Here is a 24,319-nt window from a genome sequence, read left to right on the forward strand (position 1 = left end):
ATGGACCTTTACTAACATAACCTTAATTTCTTTTTGTCCCCTAATCGTTTTCGGTTTAGTATAGGTCCATTGGTTTACAATATATGAAAAGGTGGGACCACCACTGGTGATTTTGAAGTTGGGACTGTTGCCGGCCAATGGCTAATAATTGGGATTATTAAAATTCATTATTCCTAAAAAGAATTGTGATATTAAATTGCAAAAGATGAAAGCTTCTAGGTAAAAAGTAAAAAAAAAACTCAAATAGTTTTAGGTTAAAAGCGTAATATCATTTTTTTTAAACTTCCATGAGCATTGGGTATAACCCTTCAATCGACTTTTGAATTGTTTTTATTATATATATATTTTTTTGAATTTGGAATTAAAATCGAGTTCGAATCCCTCTTTTGGATCGATGTGTGTTCAACCAAGGGATTTTAATTTATTATAGATTTCAGTATTTCACTCAAAATACTATCGACAGAAGAAAAAGAGGGTGGATGAGATGTACGATAATGGTTCTTTTGTATGGTTAATGATGAATGTTGAACACCAAACACAAAGTGATGACATCAATACTAATCATAAGACTGTGGAGTATAGGGCGGGGGTTGGAGCGTGGGTTGGCTGAAAACGTCCACGGGTTTGGGTTTGGGTTTGGACGTGGCCCAATGGGCGGGAGTTTAAAGCCAGACGTGGGGCGGGCTAGCGATCCTATGTGGCCGGCTCCTATTCGCTTATTGGCTAGGTCATAGCGGGACATTTAAATTTCAAAATCTAACCGTTTGGCCAAGCCAAGCGGTTCACCCAACCCAACAGTCAACCACCCGGCTATATATATAACCCCAACCCCACCGGCTACCCCAACCCAAACAAACTTGTTGGCCATCCACCGCTACCCCAACCCACTTGATCGAACCCGTTACCCAAACAAACTTGATCGATGGCCTCTTGAACACACGAAGAAGAGCTAGCTCTCGTCACGAGCGTCGTTGACGCAGTAAAGGGCCGACAACCCGGTGAAACGCGTTATTGGCCAGAAACTTTTGCTAGCTACTGACATAACGTCGGAAACGACCGGCACAACTTAAACGCGTGCCAACATAAATGGCGCGAGCTACGACCGAAGCTTGATCGTTTCTGATGAAACACCGATTAACACGAGGTTTATCGATGGGGTTGTTTCGTCTATGGGGTTCAACCTCTTTCCTTACTCGTATCAATGGCTCGAGATCTGCAAAACAGTAAACACCGTCAGTCTCATTAAGAGGGGGAGAAAGGGGATTTCCCTCTTAACCAGGCTCCGGCGTGAGAATAAGTACTGTTCCGAGAGAAATAAACAGTGTGTGTATAGAGTGAGTATGGAGAGTAAAGATCCTGAACCTGAATGATGAAGGGTCCTATTTATAGCCGGAGGGTGAAGAAGGAAGGGGCAACTGTGCCAGCTGTGGGCGCGTGCCAGCTGTCCGACCAAGGGGAATATCCTCTTGGTCTGCTCTGTCACGGCAGGTGTAGTGGTACACGTGGCGTTCTTACATTTGCCCACGCTGGAGACCTCGTACTAGTGTTGTCAGCTCTGCTCCCTGATTTGTCGCAGGCTTATGTGGCGTTCTGCGAGTGGTGACACGTGTTGTCCTTTATGTCGGATAGAGCATCTTTGGCGCCAGCTGTAAGTCTTCCAGAAGTTTCTAGAAGCTTCTGGATTGCTTCGCTGATGTGGACGCCTTGTGTGCTCAAAAGTGGTGTGGTCCCTGCCATGTAGGCAGGGAATTGGGACCATACCTCTTCAGTTTCAAAGCCTACTACGAAGCCGTTCCGAGCGGTGAGTTAAGCCACGAGGACCGGGTAGCGGTGGCGAACATTGAGTTTCGGGGCAAGGAGCGAAAGTCGTTCGACAAACTCACTCTTTTTTAAATTTACCTAACGCTCTAGGTTTTTTTTTGTAATTCTTTTTAGGTTTTTTTTTTGTAATTTTTTATGAATTTTGTAATTTTTAAGAATTTAATAAAATTTTAGGCTTTTTTTTTAATGTTGCGTATATTTTTTTAATTTTTTGTATTTTTTTAATAAACTGCCAAGTCACGCAGTTCACCCACGCCCCACCATACCCCACGGACACGTCACAAGACGGTGGGGAGGGGGGGGGGCTCGAACTTCACGTGTCAACTCATGCCCCCCAACTCCCGCCCCACCATACCCCATGTTCTAAAACCGAAATAGAAATGATCAAAACGTGCATCGTTTGGGAAACGCGTAGTGATATTTGACAACACTTTGGTAGGGTTAAAAGTAGGAAAAAGTTACAAGTGTAGTTGATGATTTTAAGAGACCAAAGATATAACTTTGAATATATAACTAGTTGTTTACTATGCGCGCGCGTTGCGGCGCGCTAAACCAAATCGTTCTATAAGAATGACAAAACATGTCAAATAACAAAAAGTAACTCAAACTAAAACGTCACGTATTTTCGGTACCGGTTCGGCACCGGTGAATAAAAAAAAGTAACTCAAACTAAAACGTCAACGCCCGGGCTGAAACCCCCGCCTAAGGGGCCACGCGGAAACCCAAGCCCACCCGAGGTGGTGACTTGGGCGTTTGTACCCAACCCACGCCACAACCCCCGCCCCATACCCCATATTCTAATATTTCCTAGATCTTTTTTTTTTAAACACATAGCCGTTGGCCAACAGCTAGCCTAAACGGCTACTTGTCTTGGCCAATGAGATCCCGCAATGTCATCTTGATAGCCCCGCTCAACGCCCGGGCTGAAACCCCTGCCCAAGGGGCCACGCCGAAACCCAACCCACCCGGGGTGGTGAATTGGGCATTTGTACCCAACCCACGCCACAACCCCCGCCCCATACCCCATACCTCATATTCTAATATTTCCTAAATCTTTTTTTAAACACATAGCTGTTGGCAAACGACTAACCCAAACGGCTACTTGTCTTGGCCAATGAGATCCAACCATGTCATTTTGATAGCCCCGCCCAACGCCCGGGCTGAAACCCCCGCCCAAGGGGCCACGCCGAAGCCCAAGCTCACCCGGGGTGGTGACTTGGGCGTTTGTACCCAACCCACGACACAACCCCCGCCCCATACCACATATTCTAATATTTAATAGATTTTTTTAAACATATAGTCGTTGGCAAACGGCTAGCCCAAACGGCTACTTGTCTTGGCCAATGAGATCACGCCATGTCATCTTGATAGCCCCGCCCAACGCCCGGGCTGAAACCCCCGCCTAAGGGGCCACGCCGAAACCCAAGCCCACCCGAGGTGGTGACTTTGGCGTTTATACCCAACCCACGTCACAACCTCCACCCCATACCCCATATTCTTATATTTCCTAAATCAATATTTAATTAATATATGTACTGTTCATTCCATTCAAAATTTATTAGTATATAATAATATAATTTTCAAAGTGAATTGCAAATTTTTTGTTTTAATAATTATACTATATTTTTTCTTATCAGTTCAATAATTGGTTTCATATTCTATTTTAGTGACCGAATAACAACTTGACATGACATGTTTTCTTTACAAATACGTAAAGGTTTTCACACATGATATACAAGTTTTTCCACTTTCTTGGGCGCAAGGAATATCATCTTTCTTCTCTCCATTCTCAATCATATTATTTGTTTTGGATTTTCTCAACTTTAATTCAAGAAAACGTCTGGCATTTATTGAATTCAGAATTCATTTTAGTTTATTTTTTTATATATTTATAGGATTATATTTTATTTATCTTTTATAAAAAAAAACTAAACTCAACATACGTCTATTCTTGAAGGTCACCAGAAAATTGATCTTTGCCTATTTGAACAAATTGTATAACAACCTTATTAAGGGTGTAGGGAGTGGGGCGGGATGCCACGAGGGTGAGTTCGGATGAGGTGGAAGATGACTCAGGAGTGGAAGATCAGAAGTGAAAAGAAACAAAGAAAAAGAGGATGGGGTGAGAAAGCAAGGAGGTGGGGTAATGTGTCAAGATGAATCAGTATTGAACGGAATAATAAATCGGTAAATAATAAAACTTTGCTAAGCACCCAAATTTTATTAATGTCAAGAAACTATCACAAAACTTGACTAATACAATCCCTAATACCCAAAGCATGGTATTTATAATCTAAACACACCTATTATTATAACTAGGATTGCTAAAAATCTATCTATTTTAGGACATGATAATAATAATTAATTATCCACTCCTTAATTAGTTTCTTTGCCTTGCACGCAAAGGAACCTTTAATTCGAAATTTCCAACAATCACCTCCGGAATTTCGAACTCGTATCTGACAAGTCTTCAACTCCAAGCTTTTCAGTCATCTCCTCGAACTTGATCTTCCCAAGAGCCTTCATCAAAATATCCGCCTTTTGATCAATGCCACTAACATGCTCGACCACGATATCTTCACGATCAACACATTCCCGAATGTAGTGAAAACAAGATTTAATGTGTTTGCTCCTTCCATGGAAAACCGGGTTCCTCACGAGAGCTATTGCCGATGTATACACGTAACACAGCCGCTTGAATTTTCTTGTCGAGTAATTCACCAATTAATTCTTTTAGCCAAACCGCCTGACACGCGACTGCACTAGCCGCCATATACTCCGCCTCACACGATGATAATGCAACTGTACTTTGCTTTTGAGAACACCAAGTAATTGGGGAAGACCCAAAATAAAACACGTGTCCTGTAGTACTTCTTCCATCGTCCGGATCTTTGTTGTGACTACTATCGCTATAACCGACCAACATATTTTCTCCTCGAGTATAGGTAATGCCATAACTAAAAGTACCTTTTAAATAGCGAAGAATTTGCTTGATGAGAGCTGCATGAGATTGCTTCGGGCATTGCATGTACCGACTGGCTACTCCGATCGAAAACGCCAAATCTGGCCGAGTCTGTAAAAGGTACCGGAGACACCCGACAATCTTTCGATATCTCGTTGCATCAAAATCTTCTTCATCTTCAAATTTAGAAACTTTCACATTCAGGTCTATGGGAACACTAGTAGGATTGCAGTTAATCATACTGGCTTCAGTCAGTCTTTTCTTTGCATACGCCTATTGCTTAATTTTTATCCCGTCCTTGCTCTGCGACACTTCAATTCCAAGATAATAAGTAAGCTTTCCCAAATCCGACATTTCAAAGTTTTTAGCCATCCCGCGCTTAAACTCCATAATAAGTTTCAAATTTGAACCCGTCACAATTAAATCGTCCACGTACACGCCTATTAGTAAGACGTCCGTTCCAACGGTTCTTCGGTATACGGCTTGTTCTTGCGAGCACCGGTGAAATATCATATCTAATAATATATTATTTAATTTCGTATTCCACGCACGTGGAGCTTGCCTTAACCCGTATAACGCCTTCGATAATTTATAGACTTTATGCTCCTCGCCTTTTTTAACGAACCCTTCCGGTTGAACGACATAAACTTCTTCTTTTAATTCGCCATGTAGGAATGTGGATTTAACATCTAGATGATGTAATTCCCACCCTTCATTCGCTGCGAGAGATAAAAGTAACCGAACTGTTTCAAGTCGAGCAACTAGCGCGAACACTTCGTCAAAATTGACTCCGGGTTGTTGAACATAACCCTTTGCCACGAGTCTAGCCTTGTGTTTATTTAGTGAGTCATATGTGTTTCTTTTAACCTTGTAAACCCACTTCAAACCAATATATTTTGCACCACGCGGTAACTCGGTTAACGACCACGTATTGTTTTATTATTGATTCGATTTCTGCGTGCATTGCTTTCATCCACTCCGGTTTATTTTTGGCATCATTAAAATAAGCCGGTTCGTCATCCGCAATCGTCATCCGCAAGCAATAAAAATTCTTCATCAATAGAACTTGAATTTAAAACATAATCGTTGAAACGTACCGGTGTAACCGTTGCACGATAGATCTACAAACAACCGTCTTGGGTGTCGCAAAATTATTTGATCCTGAATTATTGTTACCACACATGCTACTGTTACTGTAGCTTGCGGGATTATTACTGTTCAGTTGGGTCACCTCACGCCCAGATGGGCCTTGTTGATTATGACTAATTGAAATAGCAGCTTCTTCACAATGTATTGGGCTATGCGAGCCCACATCCTCCATATTAGCTGGGTATATAGAATTCACTAAAGTGTTGTTGACTTTCCTATCTTTTTCTTTCAACAATGGATTAGGTGGGCCACCCATGTAATTTGATGATGTTGAATTTAAATGGCTTTGACTAAATTTATTAGATGGACCTGTTGAATTTTTACTCATTGAATTTGTTGAATAAGCTCCACCATCATCATACGAACCTGACGATCCCGATCCAGAATTCGTTCCAACAATTTCGGTATTAACAATTAGGGGTGTGCAAAAAACCGAATTAACTGACAAAACCGAACCGAAAAAACCGAACCAAATAAAAAACCGGTGGGTCGGTTAATGGTTTTTTTTTTTTTGAAAACCGAAAGTAGCGGGTCGGTTATGGTTATCAATTTTTCCATACCCGCCATAACCGAACCGAACCGACACGTAATAAATTTTTTTAGGATTTAGGTCATTTCACCATATTTTTAATATTTGATGTTGTTTATTGAAGATTTTTTGTATTTATAGGTTTTTCATATAGTTTTGTGGTTTTGGTTGGATATTTATTTGAATTTATAGAGTGTATCATATCACTTTATTTCGATATGCGATAATAATTGGTATTAATATTATAGATTATATGTATTTTTTATACTATGTAATATACTAATATATACAAATATGCAATAAAAATTTATTCCATGTTAAAAAATTAAGTTATTTTTAGCTAAGCTAAATACACGGTTAACCACCCATAACCGACCCGCTAAAACCATCAAAACCGAATAACCATAACCACCATAACCGATCGGTTATGGTTATGGTTATCCATTAACCGTCATTGCGGTTATGGTTTTAGGTCAAAACCGACCCAAATCGACCCATGCACACCCCTATTAACAGTTCCATCTCCGGTGTCAATCACGCCATTAAAATCTACCCAAAACATACCCGGACTGCGAGACTCTTCGGTATTAAAAACAATATTTTTTCCCCAATTCCAACCACGCGTTTCATCAAACTCCGTATCTCCATCTCGACCCACAACAATTCTTCGAGTCGTTGGATTGTATAAACGCTACGCCCCCGAACCTTTTTCGCTTCCAAGATAAACTAGACGAGTCGAACGATCGTCTAATTTTGGAAGATGCCCACCAACAATTTTCAAATAAGCGGCACATTCGAAAACCTTAAGAAATTGAAAATCCGGTTTATTTCCTTTTAACATCTTGTACGGTGTTTTGTCTTCATGTAACGCTCATGTTGGAGTTTTTTTATTAAATTGGTTGAGTGCCTCACCGCTCCCCCCCTGACATAAAATTAGGAACTTGTCGCGCTTTTAATATACTTCGAGTCATCTCCATTAAGGTACGGTTTCGCCTCTCCACCACCCTGTTTTGTTGAGGTGAATATGGAGCGGTTAAGTGTCGAATTGTAACACCTCATAAAATCACGACCAATATAATCAAGATATGTCATGAGCTTTAAACGTGTAATGGATTGAATATGAGGGACTAAAGTTGACAAACGAAGAAAGTATGTGAGTAAAAGGATTCAAAGTGTCAACATTGGATAATTATACCTTTCAACGACCCTACACGTTGTTTATACTCTTAAACGAATGAATTATGAATCATATGAAGCCGTTTGTGGAAGAAAGTGAAAGTTTACAAACCGCAAGGGTTAAATGTGTCAACATGTTTAATTTATACCTCTGAGTGACCTTTTAACGAACCCGAAGCTTTGTAACGATTAATTATGCTCACTAGAATAAGTGATAAAAATTTCACAAGGTTTCGATAACGTATGAGAAAGATACGCTGATATTCGTAAGTGAGGGGTTAAAAGCATCAACGTTGAAATTTAGGACTTTTCGGTGATCGTATAACTAACCGGGGACTTAATAAAGTTTGTTTATGATTTAGAGTCCTTAAAAGTCAAGTTTGAGGGTCAAAAGTGCAATAAACAATAGTTAAAATGAGTTTTAGAGGACCAGGGACCAAAATTGCAAATCTGACAAACTTATGACCGGAGTCTGGGCCTCATACCGGCCGCGTAGACCTTCCCCCAACCCTTACGCGGGCCGCCTGAGGCCTGCAGATGCAAAAAACATGCACAGGTGCCTGTTTCAGCCTGTTACACCGCCTTACAAAGCCTGTTTTCGATCCCAGGGGCTGCACCAACGGTTTTTCATGCATAGGGACACTTGTAATGCATCAGGGATCATGTGTATACTTTGTTGTAAGGATTTTATGCAATTTAGAGTCCTATATAAGAACTCTTGGTTGCAACATTTTTGCATGCACTTAGAAATTATTTAAACTGAACTTCTGGAGCTCTCTGGACCTCAAGCAAGATTCACTAAGCTTCTAAATCGTGCTAAGTACTTCATTAAGCTTCCTTAACCTCCCTAATTCGTGTTTTATTAGTTTAATGGCCTAAAGTCAAAACCGTCGTAATTAAGGTTTGACTTAGTAATTAATCACTAATGGTCCAGTCATTTCTCGAATTGAAAGTGGCTATGAGTTGGTAATTATGTGGGTAAAAAATCCTTAAAAGGGCACCCTCTGATTCCCACTCTAACTAGGTCAAATATCGGGTCAAACTTAATTGTAAAAAGTCAACAGAAAGTTAATTTTCAAATAAACACATAATTATCAATTTAGAAGCCATGAAAACTGTTTTATCACTCATATAACTTGGTAATTAATGTAAGAACATGTCTAAGCATGTTCAACCCGACAATTTTGAGTTTAGGCTCGGTTCGGAACCGAAAGCCGCAAAAGTAGACTTTTGCTTTGACTTTCAGTTCTGACCCGATTTAGCTTAGTTTAGACATGCCTTAGAGTTCCATTAGGACCAGGTTATATGTTAGTATAACCCTCTGTGATTATACAACTTGGTTCCTAATTTATCCGATTCATTTGCATGTTTCCGTTATATGCCTAAAAGTTGACCATTATGCCCTTTTGACCTTAAAATGAGATTTTGAAAATATGAGAGGACAAAAACCTTTGTTACTGATTTATAAACTTGTTCTAAAAATTTGACATCAGTTTGAGGTCAAGATTAGGAGTTATGCTCAATATCGTAATTAAGAAGCTTTTTATTAATTAAACGGCATAATTAGCATAAAGCCTATCTAAACCCAAATTTTGACATCAAACTTTTTACCTACTGATGTAATCTAATATTTTGGGATTTTTGAAGATTTTTATTTATTTTTAAACTGAGCATAACATAGAGTTCTAGCTTTGATTCGGTAATTGTCGGTTATACCATTTTCTTGAATAAAATGAGTTTTACATAACATTTTGATACCAAACCTTTTTGCTACTGATTTTATATAATAAATAAAATATTTTGAACCTTATAAACTGATCAAAAACTCAGATTTCCTATTATGACACGAAAATCGCTTAAAACCGACTTTTATGCGTTTTAAACGCATAGTATGGGTTAAAATATTTTTGGCATATAAAACTTAATACCTACTGATGTTTTAAGTAAATTTTTATAATTAAATAGTAAGCCAAAGTTTTAAACTCAGATTTCTAATTTTGACCTTTAAGGCTTATGTGAAATTACCAAAATGCCCCTACGGTGCATAGTTTGGTTATAAAAGAAAATTTCACATATAGGCAATACCCTACTATTATGACTTATAAAAATAAATATTTTTACTGATCATATCAGACCTGAACCTCAGATTTATATTTAATCTCTTTTATAAGCTTTAAAATGACCAAAACACCCCTACGGGGCTTAGCTTGAGTTTAAATTCGTTTTGGGCATAATGGAAGGTATCCTACTGATATCACAACATATTTAAGGCATATTAACTTAGGAAACCTGTTCATGACTCATTTGTTTACCCGTTATGCATTATTCGCGTTCGGTACGTTTTATGTAACTAGTTTGCATAAATTGACCGAAACGGGTCAAACCTTATCATTTTTATCTCAAAATCCAGAATGTGTTTAGTTTACCCATATTATACAAGTTTTTAAACTTGTCGGGTCTAAACCACATTCTAATCCGGTCTCCGCTTAATCTTGCGTATTGAACCGTATATCTTCCTTTAAAACTAACCGGTCTAAGTTTAGGCTTAATTAAGACCCGTTAGGAATCTAATTGGTTATTAAAACCTTCGTTCCAGATTTAGGAGACCAGTAAAAGATACTTTGCACTTCCTGATTTGTACGGCTGGGATAAATTTGAATAATTTGCTCAGGTAAATACTTTTAACTTATTTTCCGTTATACGGGCTTGGGATACGGTATTATAATAATACCGCTTGGTCGGGTGTGTAGTTATTTAAATCGGATTGTGATTAATATATTTACATAACCCGTTTTAATCTGTTTTGTTTGGTATATGCCCTTTGGGGGTGTTAATGACCATGTCCTGGATATCCTCGGCTCATTCATTGAAATGGCCACGACTTAAGCACGGGGTGTAGGCATACACCTGACAGTTGCGTATGTAAAAAGGTACTCCACAATAAGGAAATTCCTTGTGGGTATTATACCTGTGGTGTGTCAGTTAATCTTGTCCGGCTCTTCTAACCGGCCCTGACGGACGGCAAACATATAAATCTGTATACAAGATTATTTTAAAATAATTGTCCCAAGTTATAAAAAATATTTTGTGCCTTGTGCATTCAAATAAATTTTCTTAAACTTTTTCAAAATGAGTCGGTTAATTGTATTTACCAGTGTAAACTGACGTATTTTCCAAAAAGGCTAAGTGCAGGTACTAGACGGAATAGGCTGGCTACTCCTAGCATCAATAAAGAGTTTTGCAAGCTTAGATGTTTATCAATCTGTTGAACAATGTTCCTTTTTATCTTTGATCTGCCTGTGGATCCTTTACAACCGTTTTGTAATAACTGATATTACTTTCATTCGGTTTGTAATGATTTTATCTTTCGACTTCCGTTGTGTATTAAACTGTGATAATTTGTCTATGATGATATCAATAACGTCATGATACTCCCCACCGGGCCCACCGGTAATACGTGGAAATATCGGGGTGTGACACGAATAATCCCTTCGTTTTCACAGAACCGATTGAACTCATGAGATGTAAATTCTCCCCCTCGATCGGTTCGAAACGTCTTGATTTTTCTACTAACTTCCACTTCCACCATGACTTTAAACTTTTTGAAGGTTTCAAACGCATCACTTTTTTCCTTCAAAAGAAAAGTCCACATGAAACGTGAAAAATCATCAATTAAGACAAATACATACCTATTTCCCGCTACTGTCTCGGAGAAATCGGACCGCATAAGTCTCCGTGAATAAGTTCCAAGGCACGCATTGCCCGAAACGACGCAGTCTTCGGAAAAGATTGTCTCGTATGCTTCCCGACTAAGCACAAATCACATATTTGATTTTCATGATTGATTTTTGGCATCCCCACGACCATATATTTATTCACTGTTTGTTTCATGGACTCGAAATTTAGGTGACCAAGTCTCGCGTGCCATAACCAATTTTCATTATCAATCTGAGCTTTCAAACAAACGGGTTTTCCAACTTTTAATTTAATCGTATAAAGACGATTTTTAGATCGAGTAACATTCATTAATACCTTGCCTTGAGCGTCACACATTAATAAATAATCGTCTTTCATACGAATATCACATCCACACTCCGTTGCTTGACCAAGACTAATTATATTACTACGTAAACTAGGGATATAATAAATATCGGTCATTAACCTTTGCTCTCCCGTTTTACCCAATAGTAATATAGACCCTTTCCCGCATATTTCGACTTGAGAACCATCCCCGAATTTAACTTTGCCACCAATACGCTTATTTAATTTAGAGAAAAAAGATATATTACCCGTCATATGGTTACTCGTGCCATTATCCAAATACCACAAGTCTTTTTCTTCCGAACCGTTCTCGTAATTTTTTGGAATGACCTTTTCTTCATTCAAGTAAACGATTTCTTGAACATCTTGCACCATAAACAAAGACGGGTCAATTTCTTCCGCATCGATCAAGTTTGCTTGTTTCTCTTTCTTTCGCTCTGGACACCTCGAAACAAATTGACCGAACTTGTCGCATCGAAAACATTGAACCTTCGAATAATCCTTCTTTCCTTGTTGTTTATCTCCTTCGTTGGACCCGCCTTGTGACCCACGGTTTTGACCAGATTGGTTTCGACCGCGTCCACCACCACCACGTCCACGGTTCGAGCCTTTCCCGCGTCCCCTACTCGAATCGCGTGAAGTCTCTCTAGAACTTGAAGAGGCATTAGAATTATTAAACAATAGTTTCATTTGAGTACCTTGATTATCCGACTGCAATTCTTCATCTTTTATGCGTTCTTCATACGTCTTTATTCGACCAACAACATCGTCGAATGCAACTGTTTTTAGATCCATAAGGTGCTCAACTGAGGCTACCATATGGATGAACCGCCTTGGTAAACCACTGAGAAACTTTTTCACGATCCTTTGTTCCTCTATTATAGAACCGAGAGACGCCGCTTTTGAAAACATTCCTGTTAACTGGCTAGAAAACTCATCAACTGTACTAGAATCCTTCATCTTTAATGCCTCAAATTCTGATATGAGTGTCTGTAGTCTTGCTTCACGTACCCGACCCGCTCCCAGATGGCGCGCTTTCAGTGCATCCCACATCTCTTTTGCCGTCTTCAGATTACCAACTTGCAAGATCTGTTCTTCCAGTATGGATTGAAACAACAAAGCAATCGCCATATTGTTTTTCTTTACATCGGTTTCAGTTCCGGGTTCAATGGCCTTCCATACACCATGAACGTTAAAAATCGTGCGAATACGCACCGCCCAAATAGTATAATTAACCTTATTCAACATGGGGCATTGAAGCGCTGTTGAATTTGGAACCGATTTCTCGGTATTCGAGCCGCTACCGCTATCTCTTCCAACCATATTTTTCTTTCGTCGACTATACGTATGAGAAAACGAACCCGGTGTAACTGGTTCAGTTTCTTCCAGTCTACACGACTAATTCCCGAGTTTCAATACGAACGTAAACCCGAAAAATAAAGCAAAGCTATATTTATCTTGAACTTAAAAAAAATCCAAAACAAAAAAACTTTGTTTATGTACTACTTTCGTAGAACCACCAGTAGCAATTTCCAAAGCAATAGGTAATTGGACTTTAAAGTTTTGACTTGGGCCTAAACGTTTGATCCAATAGCAACAAAACCTTTTGATCCAATACGACCCTACTGCGTCTTTTGTTCTTCTCGAGACAAAAGAAACAAACGTAGATGCAGTAGCTTGTCTCGTCTCTGCACCTTTCTTTGATATCTGATTAAAATTCTGGTCACACACAATACAACAGCAGCCAATTTCACGCTACTGTTACCTCTGTTTGACCGAATTACAAACCTTGCTGACTTCTCCTTTGGCTCTGGCCGATATCAAAGACAACAGCACCTTCCACGCACTGTCTCCTTCTTTTTCTTCGATCTAAGCACTCCAACACGAGTTTCAGCTCCAATTTCTATCTCAATCGTAGGTTACTTTTATCTCAGGTACGCTCTGATACCAATTCAAGATGAATCGGTATTAAACGGAATAATAAATCGGTAAATAATAGAACTTGGCTAAGCACCCAAATATTATTAATGTCAAGAAACTATCACAAAACTTGACTCATACAATCCCTAATACCCAAAGTATGGTATTTATAATCTAAACACACCTATTAGATTATAACTAGGATTGCTAAAAATCTATCTATTTTAGGACATGATAATAATAATTAATTATCTACTCCTTAATTAGTTTCCTTGCCTTGCATGCAAAGGAACCTTTAGTTCGAAATTTCCAACAATGTGGCAATTCAAGGTGAGTTGGTACATCACCACATCCACTTTGGTATGGTGCGGGATTTCCTCCTTGCCATGTCGCTCCTTATCCATTCCCAACATCCTAACACCAACTTACTTTAGATCAGAAGAGTAAAGTAAGATAAATTTTTTTAAAAATATGAATTATTTATTAAGGAATATATATATAGGATGAGAATCAACACAGAACATACACTAATTATTGCGAGAACAAGAATAACGACTCTAAATCACTAAATTTTGGAATTTAAGGTTTTTATATTTTTTTTAAATTTTATGTTTCTTACTTCATATGTGTATTATATATACATAAAACCATATATTTTTACCTACACATAGCCTACATACATGTAGGTAATTTAACATGCACATAACCTACACATGTGTAGGTTATATAAAAAATGAAAAACCATATTTTGTTTTGAATTGTAGTGTGAGAAACAATAAATCTTAAATTTGTAATATTTTCATTTACTTTTTAGATTTTTAGAACTAAAAAAATGGGTTTCATTTGTTTTGTGTGTTCTTGCAACATTTAGTATTATGCATAGAAGTTTCTCATGTGTATATATAATTAAATCTTTAAAAACTGAAAATGACAACCAAGAAGTGAAATTTAATAACTAAATGAACGTAAATTAATGAAATTCACGATTCATAGTGTTTACAATTAAAGTAAAATCAATCAAAACAACGGAATATGCCCGAACAAAAAAAAGAACATAAAAGTGGTCTAGATGAATGCATTTGGGTCTGAAAGTCAGGAGTTAAATCAACCTACGTTCTTACGTCATTTTCCTTCATAATTTGTGGGTCGCATTATCGCACAACTCCATATGCATCAATAGTTATGTGACTTTAAGTTGTTTTTTTTCTAGCCCACTTGTCTATGTCCATGATATAAAGTACCACAAATATATCGTAAAATATGTTTGAGATCTTTGAAATGTCCTTAACAGCTCATGGATATATAAACATTGATATTTTCATAAGACAATAACTTAATAATATAAATTAAGATACTCATTAGTTAGCCAAATTTGCATTATTATACATTATCTAAAAGTTTTGTCTACTCATAAGACTAAAAAGTCGGGAGACAAAACAAAATAAAGAATAAAATATATTGTAGTTACATGACTATTTTCAAGCACCACTTTTGCTAATGACATATGACATTTAAACGAGTGTAGTATTTTTCCCTTTATAAGGCCCACATCTACATTCTTTTAAATCAGATTTACATTTTTCACTTTCATCTCAATTCTATAGAATACTCCAACAAGATACATACACTAATACACATATGCATTACATACACCAATACAGATACTCATGTTGATCAGTTCTGTTTTAGGAATAATGGAAAACATGAATAACATACCTTTGATTGCATCAGACAGGCCAGCAAAGAATCCATATGGAGACGCAACAATAAGGTTTGACATGATTGTCAGCTTGATCTGGTTCCTCCTTAGGGTGCAATCTAATGATGGTGATGAAGAAACCGAATAGGGTGTTTGGTTATGGAGAGAGGGGGCGATTTCATAATGATGTTATTGTGATTAGAGTCTAACCCTTTAACCCTCTAATTATCTCCTTATATATGCACCCAAGAGGAAACCCTAATTAGTTAATAATGGTAATAAGACCCATCAACAATTACCAACTAATTATTTAATAGGTTGTTATATATTTTGATCTATTATTATATAAATGATTATAATGGCCATATATAAATAAATACATTATTTATTCTTACATTCTCCCACTTTGCCGAGTAATCATTTATTAGTAGCATTACATAAGCCTGATCAGGAGTTAACACTCATTTTAGCCTTAAACAAGAACTATAGCAGAGAAATACAGCCGTTGAATCATTATGCGACTCAGGACCCCCATTAGTCATACTATAACCTTAATTTAAAACCTAATCCTTGTGATCAAAATACGCATAAGCCCTTTGTTTGATTTGTAACTTTATTTGTCTATATGCCATTATACCGGTTTAACATATTTTTAGAGACATACAAAATCAAACTGATGAGGAAAATTAACTAATACTTAGTCATTCATAGTACGATATGCAGTTGCGCATGGCCATCAATTAAAACCCGTCTATGAGCTCTCTTAATAAGACTTATGGGTAATAGCCCTTCAGTTATAGGATCCTTAAGCATATCATGAATCTATTAGATACAAAGACTTAGTTTCCTCAATTTGTCCATAAACGAATAATTAATTGTGTATCGAAACTTAATGCAACACCTCTTGAACTGTTACTGTTCAAGGATTCATGGTAGCTGACTTTATCACACTAAAACTTCAAAATAATAATTATATGGAGTTAATAAACTTATGAGTCCACTGATAAATTTCCAACAACATTTAGTGACTATATTATGTCGTTATAACTTAGGTTGTTGATATCAGTCCATTATGACTCCTCCATGAGATAGGTTTTGTCTGCTGACATAAAGATATACCCGAAATAACATTTTGTCATCTTTGAACATTACAAAGTTAAAGTAATAAACCGGTTAGAGTTCTCACTTCTTCTTTAAGTTATAGCCTCTCGTTTCTTTTAAAGATATTGTAATACTCCATTAGATGCTTCACATTAATCTAGACATATCTAGTGTGTTGCAATGTGTGTAATATCTAAACGAGTATAGACTTGAACTTACATAAAGCTTCTAATTAATGAAGCGTAAGGAAATAATCTCATTTATCATATTATCCTCTAAAGGAGAACAACATTGTTTGTTACATATGTAAGGACCCATTTAAGTTAAACTTATGGAACAGAACTAACGCCCCATTGGATCTATCTCAGTATGTTATGATATCTATCACGTAAGAGATATCACTGAGATCTATTATATCAAAGTTTGTGTTAACAATGCTTTGACTTATGTAACATATATCTGTCAAAAGAATATCATCTATATAGACAAGTTTAATTTAGTTGCTCCCACTCATTTTGAGGTAGGTACATTAATCCACTTGGTTCTTGATAAAAATAATTACTCTAAGTTTTCATCGCATTATGATGTTTGCATTAACCCGTACATGGATTTTATTAGCCTACAAATAAAGTGTTCTTTAACCTTCAGTTTGGAATTTTCAGGTTGTTTTATGAACATGTAAATATGTCAGCCATTTGTTAGGGAAAATTATTTTTGATGTTCATCTAATGTAGCTTTAAACTATTATAAGCTACTAGAACAGTGATGATTCTTAAAGAAATCTTTTGTAAGATAGGTAAGAAAGACTCTTTGATAATTCATCTCTTCCTGGGTATAACCTTTGACAATCAATCATGCTTCTTCGTGTCTTAACGCTTATATCAGGATTTGGTTTAGTTATGAACACTCTTAGGTAATTCAATCAAATCCCAAACGTTATACGAACACATAAAATTAGTTTTACTAGAAAACTGTTTTATTCCATTTAGAAGATTAATTGACGCTAATGGCTTAATTAAAAGAGATAGGATCAGTAAACATTTCCAAAATCCATTTCAACTTCAGTTAGGGAGGTTATGTAATCATCAAAGTTAGTAGGTTTTTAAACCTAGATGACCTCCTAAGTTGATTATTGGGTTTATTAGAAGTTTCAGTTTTATGGATTAGCTCTTGGTTAGGTTGCTATCATTTTCAAGATTCTAAGTTTGTAAGAGTTGGTGCAGTATGGTGTACAAGAGGTGTAATTGGAGTTAAATTCGGAGTGAAATTTAATGACACTCTTCCCCCCGCCTCTTGTATTCCGTGCAAGTCATGATAAGGACTTTGACTGCTCCCACTTACCTTAGAAAGCTTTAGGAACTCAGCATGCTTAGGGCCAATATTTAACGACCTACAAATTCTAATAGAGAAACAAGTTAATGACGTTAGTTTAGGTAAGAAATCTAAGTGTGCCCACAATTAAGCAACAATTAAATTTTTGTAAGTGTTGCATTAGATTTTAAGGAGACAAGTTATGATAAAACAGTGTCAAGATGGAGCAGTGTCTTGTACAAGAGGTGTAAATTTAGGTAATGTAAAATTTTCACTCCCCCACCTCTTGCAACTATTGCAAGTTATTATTAAGACACTTAATGCTCCCACTGATCTTTAATATCTCTAGAATGCTACAAGAGAAGTTTCAATGAGCTACGTGACGTGGGAACCTATCACATATACGTTAGACTTTATTTGATTTCTTTAGTGTCTAGATGTCATAAGAAAACTCAGAGACATATCTAATAGAAATCTTATAAAGCATATATATATGAATAGATTTCTTCTAAGACCGTGGGCCATATACGACAAAATTTAGATACAAGTTGATAGCCTTTTAAATGATAAATGATAAATGAATTATGTCTGAATATTCCATTTGGAATAAGTTCCACGAATGTCAATGAATGACTTATGATGGACCCACACTTATTCTCATTTGCATGATAACAAAAGTTGTGAAAATGTAAGGTATCATCTAGTTTTATCTTATTAATGTTTCTATCCAGATATGAGAGTTTAAGGTAAGTGTGACTTTATGTTGACTATGCAACCCTCACATCCTTCATAACATAGCTTAATTATGATACTATATTCTGACTAATCTTCAGAATATGTAAGGTATCGAAAAGCTTTGTTAGAATACTGCTCATTATGGTTCTTATAGCCTTAACGTTTAATTTTGTCACTAACTCTCATGTTAGTTATTAGTTTAATTCTGGTAAGGAAACGTATGGAACTAGAGTCAACTAGTCATGAGTTAATTGGAATATTAAAATTAGCAGACTTAAATATAATTAGTAAGTGACTACCTAATTAATTTATCCAACTGTTCTTTTGAATAATGGATAGTCTCGTTGCTTATGCTTAGTCTAATGGCATAATTATGCAGTGAGATTTTCCCTTGAAGAACCTTAGAGGTGGAATTAGCACTTGTAATTTGTCTATGGACCTTATAACAATACTCTTTTAAAGTTTAAGTGGTTGTAAGGTGAGTAACAACTTATTTTCCAGCTTCAAACATTTATTTCTTTATACATATGTTGCTTACCAACACACTCATTATACTTTGGTACTTTTGAGTGTTATAGTTGATTTATAAGGCATCAAATTTTACAAGTAAAAATCTTAGTATGTAATGTACTAGAAAAATTGTACTTATTTCTATGCGTAAGCCCTTAACTTTATGGGTCATGGTATTGTACATTATAATGTATTCATGAATGCCACTTAACCTTATAGTTTAAAATTTTAAATGAAGGCATGCATCTTAGGAGTTCTGGTGATTATTCCACATATAATAGATTAGTCTTAGGAAAGACTTATTCTGGAATAACTTTAGTGATAGCATTTTGTGTTAGAGAGTTCTTGATTATCATAAGAGACATCATGTTTGATTTATCCTAATCATCATGCTCTACTTTTCTTCTGTAGTGCTTTATCAGAAGAGAGCAATAGGATTATTGTGTCTTAAGATATAATCAAGGATTTAATTTAAGAGCTAATTCTTATAGAAACTTTAAATAAAGCAAAACATTTTAGGTTTAAGAATTAGAGTGGATGAGATATAGATTTATAGAAGAAAATTACAGTCGGTAAAGTTATGGGTACTTAAAAATAAGGCAGACGAAATGATCATAAGATTAATGAAGGATCATTAATATGAGGATCATTATGTGAAGAGGTTGTGATATGTCTATTACTAACATCAAAATAATAGACTTAGTCAAAATTCTACTTAAACGAAGACAAATCAACTTTGGCCAGAAGTGTAATCATTTAAGCATGTGTGCAAAGTAAACGTGACAAATCAGCTTTGGCCAAAAATGGGACAATCACTTTAGTTATGCACTTGTTAAGTATGCTAGACATGAGTGAATTAAATCAGCTTTGGCCAGAAATTAAGACATTCATGTTTGTAATGCATACTCAACATAGCTTTCATAATACTTGAACAATAAACAGATGTATCAAATCAGCTTTGGCCAGAAGTGATACATCAGAAGCTTATTCAAGTAAAGCCATTTTGGTTTTGTAAAACATTATCTGATTCTGATTAATTTCCTAAGTATTTACAAAAACCAATTATTTAATATCAAACCACCTGTTGCCAAATTTTAGCTCACATTAAACAGCCTAATAAAGTAATGAGTTGAGATTTCGAGTTAGTCTTAGGTTTCGAGTGAGATCTCGACTGAGGTCTCGAGTGAGGTCTCGGCTTAGTTATGAGATCTTGAGTAAGTTATGAGGTCTCGAGTCGCAACCTTGGTCTCGAGTTGTATCCTTATGGTCTCGAGTTGCAACCTTATGATCTCGAGTTGTAATCTTAGTCGAAACCACCTAATTTCGAAACTTATCCTCTAAAACTCAAAATCTACTGATTAAAAGCTGTTAGTTTTGATAAGTTTGAAATTCGAATTTTTAAGGATTATGGGATTTAGATTCCTATTTTAATGCTAATCTAAATTTATCAAAATATTTCAAAATAATATCCATTTAATTTTTTTTATAACAGATTTCGAAATTTTAGGAGATAAAATTTAGATCAAAACTAGGAAAACACCCAATAATCTAAATTTCATTCCAAAATAAGGGAATTTATTCAAATTTCACTAAGAACATGAAAAACTCTAATATTAATAAAATCAAAATTCTGGAACCCAAAACCTGAATATTAAGGTTTTCAAACAGATTTCGGAACATTAAGGTTACTATTTGAGTTCGAGACAATTATAAAACATTCTTTTTCCCAAAAATAGTGATTTCGAGATACTTGGTCTCGAACAGGCTTTTAAATTTTATTAAGTTTTCAAAACTCTGTTTTGCAGATTTCAATCCCAGAATAATGGATACGAATAGAACTGATTTATCAACATATGCTCTGATACCACGTGTTGATCAGTTCTGTTTTAGGAATAATGGAAAACATGAATAACATACCTTTGATTGCATCAGACAGGCCATCAAAGAATCCAGATAGAGACGCATCAATAAGGTTTGACATAATTGTTAGCTTGATCTGGTTCCTCCTTAGGGCGCAATCTAATGATGGTGATGAAGAAACCGAATATGGTGTTCGGTTATGGAGAGAGGGGGTGATTTCATAATGATGTTATTGTGATTAGAGTCTAACCCTTTAACCCTCTAATTATCTCCTTATATATGCACCCAAGAGGAAACCCTAATTAGTTAATAATGGTAATAAGACCCATCAACAATTACCAACTAATTATTTAATATGTTGTTATATATTTTGATCTATTATTATATAAATGATTATAATGGCCATATATAAATAAATACATTATTTATTTATTCTTACAACTCATACATGAATACCCCTGTACATATACATATATTTATAGATGTACGCATAAAGTGAGTACATACATACATATATACATATGTACATACATACAAACACATAAAACACCCATAAACACATTTTGTATACACACATGCATTCATATATACACTCAATAACATATACATACACACTACAAGAAACTTAAGCAATGGTTAGCGGTTTGACTGTCAACGTCACGCTAATATATAAGGGTTCGTTTGTTCATGGAACTAAGAGGAATTAGAATCACAATTGGAAAACATTCCTTCCAAAATTGTGTTTTTTTGGTAAAGAAATGAATTTGAATTGAAAAATATTCACCCACTTGTTGGAATTCAACTTTCCTTAATCTAATCCAAGGAATTTAAAACATTCCATTTGAATGTTAAAACATTAAAAGAAGCCCTTAGAAAGTTTTTTTTTTCGTGTTAATGGTAATGCATAATGGTGAAACCAAATCATTTTTTATTTTGGTTTTTCTCATTGATTAATGTATGGAATCATTTTTTATTGTAAGCCAAAAGGCATATTGTCACACCCCTATTTTTCACGTGTTACCGGTGAGCCCGGTGGGGGTATCGTGACGTAGTTGATATCGTCATAGTCAAACAACACAATATTTAAATGCACAGCGGAAGCAAAAAGATAGATTTATTTCAACCAAATAAAATTGTAATATTAAGTATCACAACAGTTGAAACAGATCCACAGGCGGATCAAAAGAAAACGGAAACTTGTTCAACAGATTTAATTGCATCCAAGCTTGCGAGACTCTAAATGATGCTAAGGAGAGGCCAGCCTATTACGCGTAGTACCTGCACTTAACCTTTCTGGGAAAATACGTCAGTTTACACAGGTAAATACAATTTAACTGACTCATTTTAAAAAGGTTTAAATTGATTTGAATGCACATGGCACAAAAGATTTTTTATAACTTGGGATAATTATTTGAATATAAACTTGTAAAAGATTTACATGTTTCTTATGCGTTCAGTAGCCCGGGTCTACACCGGGTTAAAGATCAATAGACACACCACATGATATAATCCCGCAGCGGTTTAACCCAAAACCAGCGGTTATACCTTAATATTTATGCACAACGGGTGTACGCCTACACCCTGTCACACCCCAACCGATGGCGGAATCATCGGGGCATGGCACTGAGCGAAACAGATTGTCCAGAAGTTTCCATAACAACTATCATCACTATTTAGTTTAAATAACACGTCCCATACCGTGTCCCAAATAATAAAACAAATTATTACAGATAAAACCAGTCAAATATTCTGTTCCGACAACTCAGATTTAAATGAATTATATAAATATTGTTCAAATGCTCCTAAAGACCTGGTCGGACAAGATCTACAGATAACTATGCTCTAGACGCTTGTTCCTGACAGACAACTATTTGTTGGGGGGGCTCTAGAGCTTTATTCTAGCCTCGCTTTCCTAGCAAGCAAACATCTTAAACACCTGTCACATACGTTAAAAATAAAGTCAATACATATAATGTAAAGGTGAGCATACAAGTTTGATAATAGCATAGTAGAGTTCGAATAGTTTACGCATAACCAGCACGTACACAAAGGAAAACGATGCATGTTAATTATCGACATGGATCTATCGATACCAATGACTGCGGGTTGACTGTCCAAGACAGTTCGCAATACATGATTACCACCGTAATCCATGCAAGTAATTGTCCTTAACAACCCCCGTGTGAACGGGTGCTGAGTCCAAACTATAGTACTACGTCGTTAAGGCAGGTAGACAGCATTCCACGTGTAAACTTAACAACAAGCATTCATTTAGTCACGTAATACATGCGAATCGGTTAGCGTTCAAATAATTGAGTAGTGTGATCTATTGTGTTTTGATATAAGTAACGTATGTAACACCTAAAAGTGCTAAAAGCAAAAAGGGATCGAGTATACTCACAGCGATTGGTTGATGGATTGAAGGGAGCGCTTGAGAGGAGGGTTAGCCTGAATAGTTTGATATCATAACAATGAGTAACATGTAGAATGGAAACAAATGATGAAGGGTCGAACAGCCTGGTCGATCGAACATCAGGTTCGATCGGACGGGTTGTTCGTTCGGTTAGATAGTCCGTTCGGGCAGTCTGTTCGATCGGCCGGTAGGCTCGATCGGCTGGACTGTTCGAGTGGATTGTTTCTTCCTTTGAGTAGCATGTGTTTGTGTATGATGGTTTGTCCTTTTGAAGTTTTCGTTGTAGTATTTGAGAACACTGAAGTGTCCTTACCTTTCAGGTCGATCGATCGAACGGTCTGTTCGATCGGCCGGCTTAACCGATAGGTTAGACACTTCGATTGTGAGTCCTCAGCTGGATGTCACCTGATCGATCGAACAGCATGTTCGATCGGGTGGCACTCCAATACGTCGAACGAGCTGAAAATCGATTAAGTGTTGAAGCATAGTATCTCATGATCCGAAGAGTAATGTTTACCAATCAGTCGTTCGATCGGACATTACTTCGTTCAATACCATACCTCATGAAATTGTCAAATTGTGGGGCCATATGCTAGCCGATCGGCTGGCCTGGTCGATCGGCTGACATGTCCGATCGGTTGGGCTGTCCATTCGGACAGCCTAACCGTTTGGTCAGAATCCTGACCTGGTCGGCCTGTTCGTCTAACACTTGGCTGTTTTGATTATTTGACGTTATATCGAGGTAGTTTGACAACAAGCTGAACCATGGAACTTCCGTTCTTACTGGTTTCCCCTGCTCGGACAGGAATCACCCAAGTCCGGCCGGTGAACTGTTTCGAACGGTAGTTTGATGTTTAACCCGGAATCGGTGAACCTCGTAGATAGGATCCGAATCTTGAACCACTCGTCCATTAGAATGATTGGTGAGTTGACTCAAGCTCCGTTTCTATCGGTTTGAAGGCATTAAGTGTAAAAGAGTTGAAAGAAAGTTGGAAATCCTTCCTTCAATCCTTCACACCATGTAAATGTGTAGATCTATGAGAGATCGTAATTTGTTTATGTGGAAATCCGTTAGATTCAAGCTATTCATGG

General features: G+C 36.6%; 1 protein-coding gene across 1 annotated transcript; it reads right to left on the reverse strand.

The window, feature by feature from the left end:
- Nucleotides 1–4,438: 4,438 nt before the first annotated feature.
- Nucleotides 4,439–5,023, reverse strand: LOC110899000 (secreted RxLR effector protein 161-like). The gene has a single exon (XM_022145865.1). It carries the CDS (start codon nt 5,021–5,023, stop codon nt 4,439–4,441), a length of 585 nt encoding a protein of 194 aa, XP_022001557.1.
- Nucleotides 5,024–24,319: the final 19,296 nt, after the last annotated feature.

The sequence above is a fragment of the Helianthus annuus genome, chromosome 7, assembly GCF_002127325.2.
Source record: "Helianthus annuus cultivar XRQ/B chromosome 7, HanXRQr2.0-SUNRISE, whole genome shotgun sequence".
Lineage (NCBI taxonomy): Eukaryota > Viridiplantae > Streptophyta > Magnoliopsida > Asterales > Asteraceae > Helianthus > Helianthus annuus.

What these genes read in the sequence shown, in the direction of transcription:
- LOC110899000 (XM_022145865.1), bottom strand. Translation starts at nt 5,023, where the DNA reads ATGATTAACTGCAATCCTACTAGTGTTCCCATAGACCTGAATGTGAAA.